The 1,118-nt window shown below is 73.7% G+C and overlaps 1 protein-coding gene across 4 annotated transcripts in view; it reads left to right on the top strand.

The window, feature by feature from the left end:
• Nucleotides 1-478: 478 nt before the first annotated feature.
• The window catches only part of HNRNPH1 (heterogeneous nuclear ribonucleoprotein H1 (H)), an 8,688-nt gene continuing 8,048 nt past the window's right edge, over nucleotides 479-1,118 (top strand). For all 4 annotated transcript variants that reach the window (XM_010578904.1, XM_010578906.1, XM_010578905.1 and 1 more), the window contains exons 1-2: nucleotides 479-729; nucleotides 950-1,087. In XM_010578904.1, the coding sequence (XP_010577206.1) occupies nucleotides 726-729; nucleotides 950-1,087 (142 nt within the window). In that variant the 5' untranslated portion in view covers nucleotides 479-725. The remainder of the gene's footprint in view (nucleotides 730-949; nucleotides 1,088-1,118) is intronic.

Here is a 1,118-nt window from a genome sequence, read left to right as displayed (position 1 = left end):
CACCCGCGGCCCCGGGGGGAGGACGGGGGGGAAAAGCAGCGTGCGGCCTCCGGGGCATGCGCAGTCTGGAGAGCGGCGCTGAGAGGCGCATGCGCGCAGGCCCGACCCGCGCTCTGCGCGGGAGTCCGCGCCGTGGCTTTGTTTGGGAGGGGTGGGTGGGGGTGGTAGGCAGGCGACGCATGCGCACAAACTACCGGGGGCGGTGGGTGGTGGTAGAAGACCGTAGAGTAGCGAGGACGCATGCGCAACCTGGCGGGAGCGGCGCGGGGAGCGTTTGCGTAGCGGGTGTGTGTCCCGGGGCGGCGGAGCGCAGTGGTACTAGAGAGCATGCGCAGGTGGGTCCTGCGGGGGCGGGGCAGGAGCCCTCCGGGTGTTGCTGCGCATGCGCCCCCCGCGCCTTACTCTCAGCCAGGCCGCGGCGCCGGGCCGCCCGCCCCCCCCTCGGCCCCCCCCGCCGCTCCTCTCCTGCCGGCCACGGATCGCTGTGCGCGTCGGCGGGGACTGCCGAGTCGTCGGGCCCACCAGGGCGGTGTCTGGGGCCGGGGCGCTGTGTGGGGGGGGGGCGGCGGCGGAAGGCCCGGCCCAGCGGAAGCGGGAGTACCCGCCGCCATTTCCTAGCGCGCTCTCGCCACAGGCTCGCCCGCTCGCTGCCGCCTGACTGGGACTAGGCGCTCTCCGGACAGCGGATCAGGCTCGGAGCCCTAGAACCACCGCGGAGCCCCACCATGTGTGCGTGCGGGGATGGGGGCTGGGCGCGGGCCGGGGGGGGCGGGCCAGGCGTGCGCCGGGCGGGAGCGGCTCTGTGTGTGTGAGGCGGGCAGCGGTCCGAGGTAGAGGAGGCTCGGGGGCGGGCGGGCACAGGCCAAGGGGGCCGCCGGGCGCTCTGAGGGGGTGCGGGCGGCGGCCGTGCTGTGCGGCGTCTCAAAGGGCCCGTTTTGGTCTTCTCCAGCTACCACGGAAACGGAGACGGAGCCGAGCCTCACCCCCAATGTGATGCTCAACACGGAGAGCAGCGAGGGATATGTGGTGAAAGTCAGGGGGCTGCCCTGGTCCTGCTCCACTGAGGAGGTGCAGAGGTTTTTCTCTGGTAAGCAGAACTGGGGGGGGGGGGGGGGGGG

This window comes from Haliaeetus leucocephalus, unplaced genomic scaffold, assembly GCF_000737465.1.
Source record: "Haliaeetus leucocephalus isolate CR32 unplaced genomic scaffold, Haliaeetus_leucocephalus-4.0 Scaffold656, whole genome shotgun sequence".
NCBI classification, from domain to species: Eukaryota; Metazoa; Chordata; class Aves; order Accipitriformes; family Accipitridae; genus Haliaeetus; species Haliaeetus leucocephalus.
This window is presented reverse-complemented; position numbering and strand designations above follow the sequence as displayed.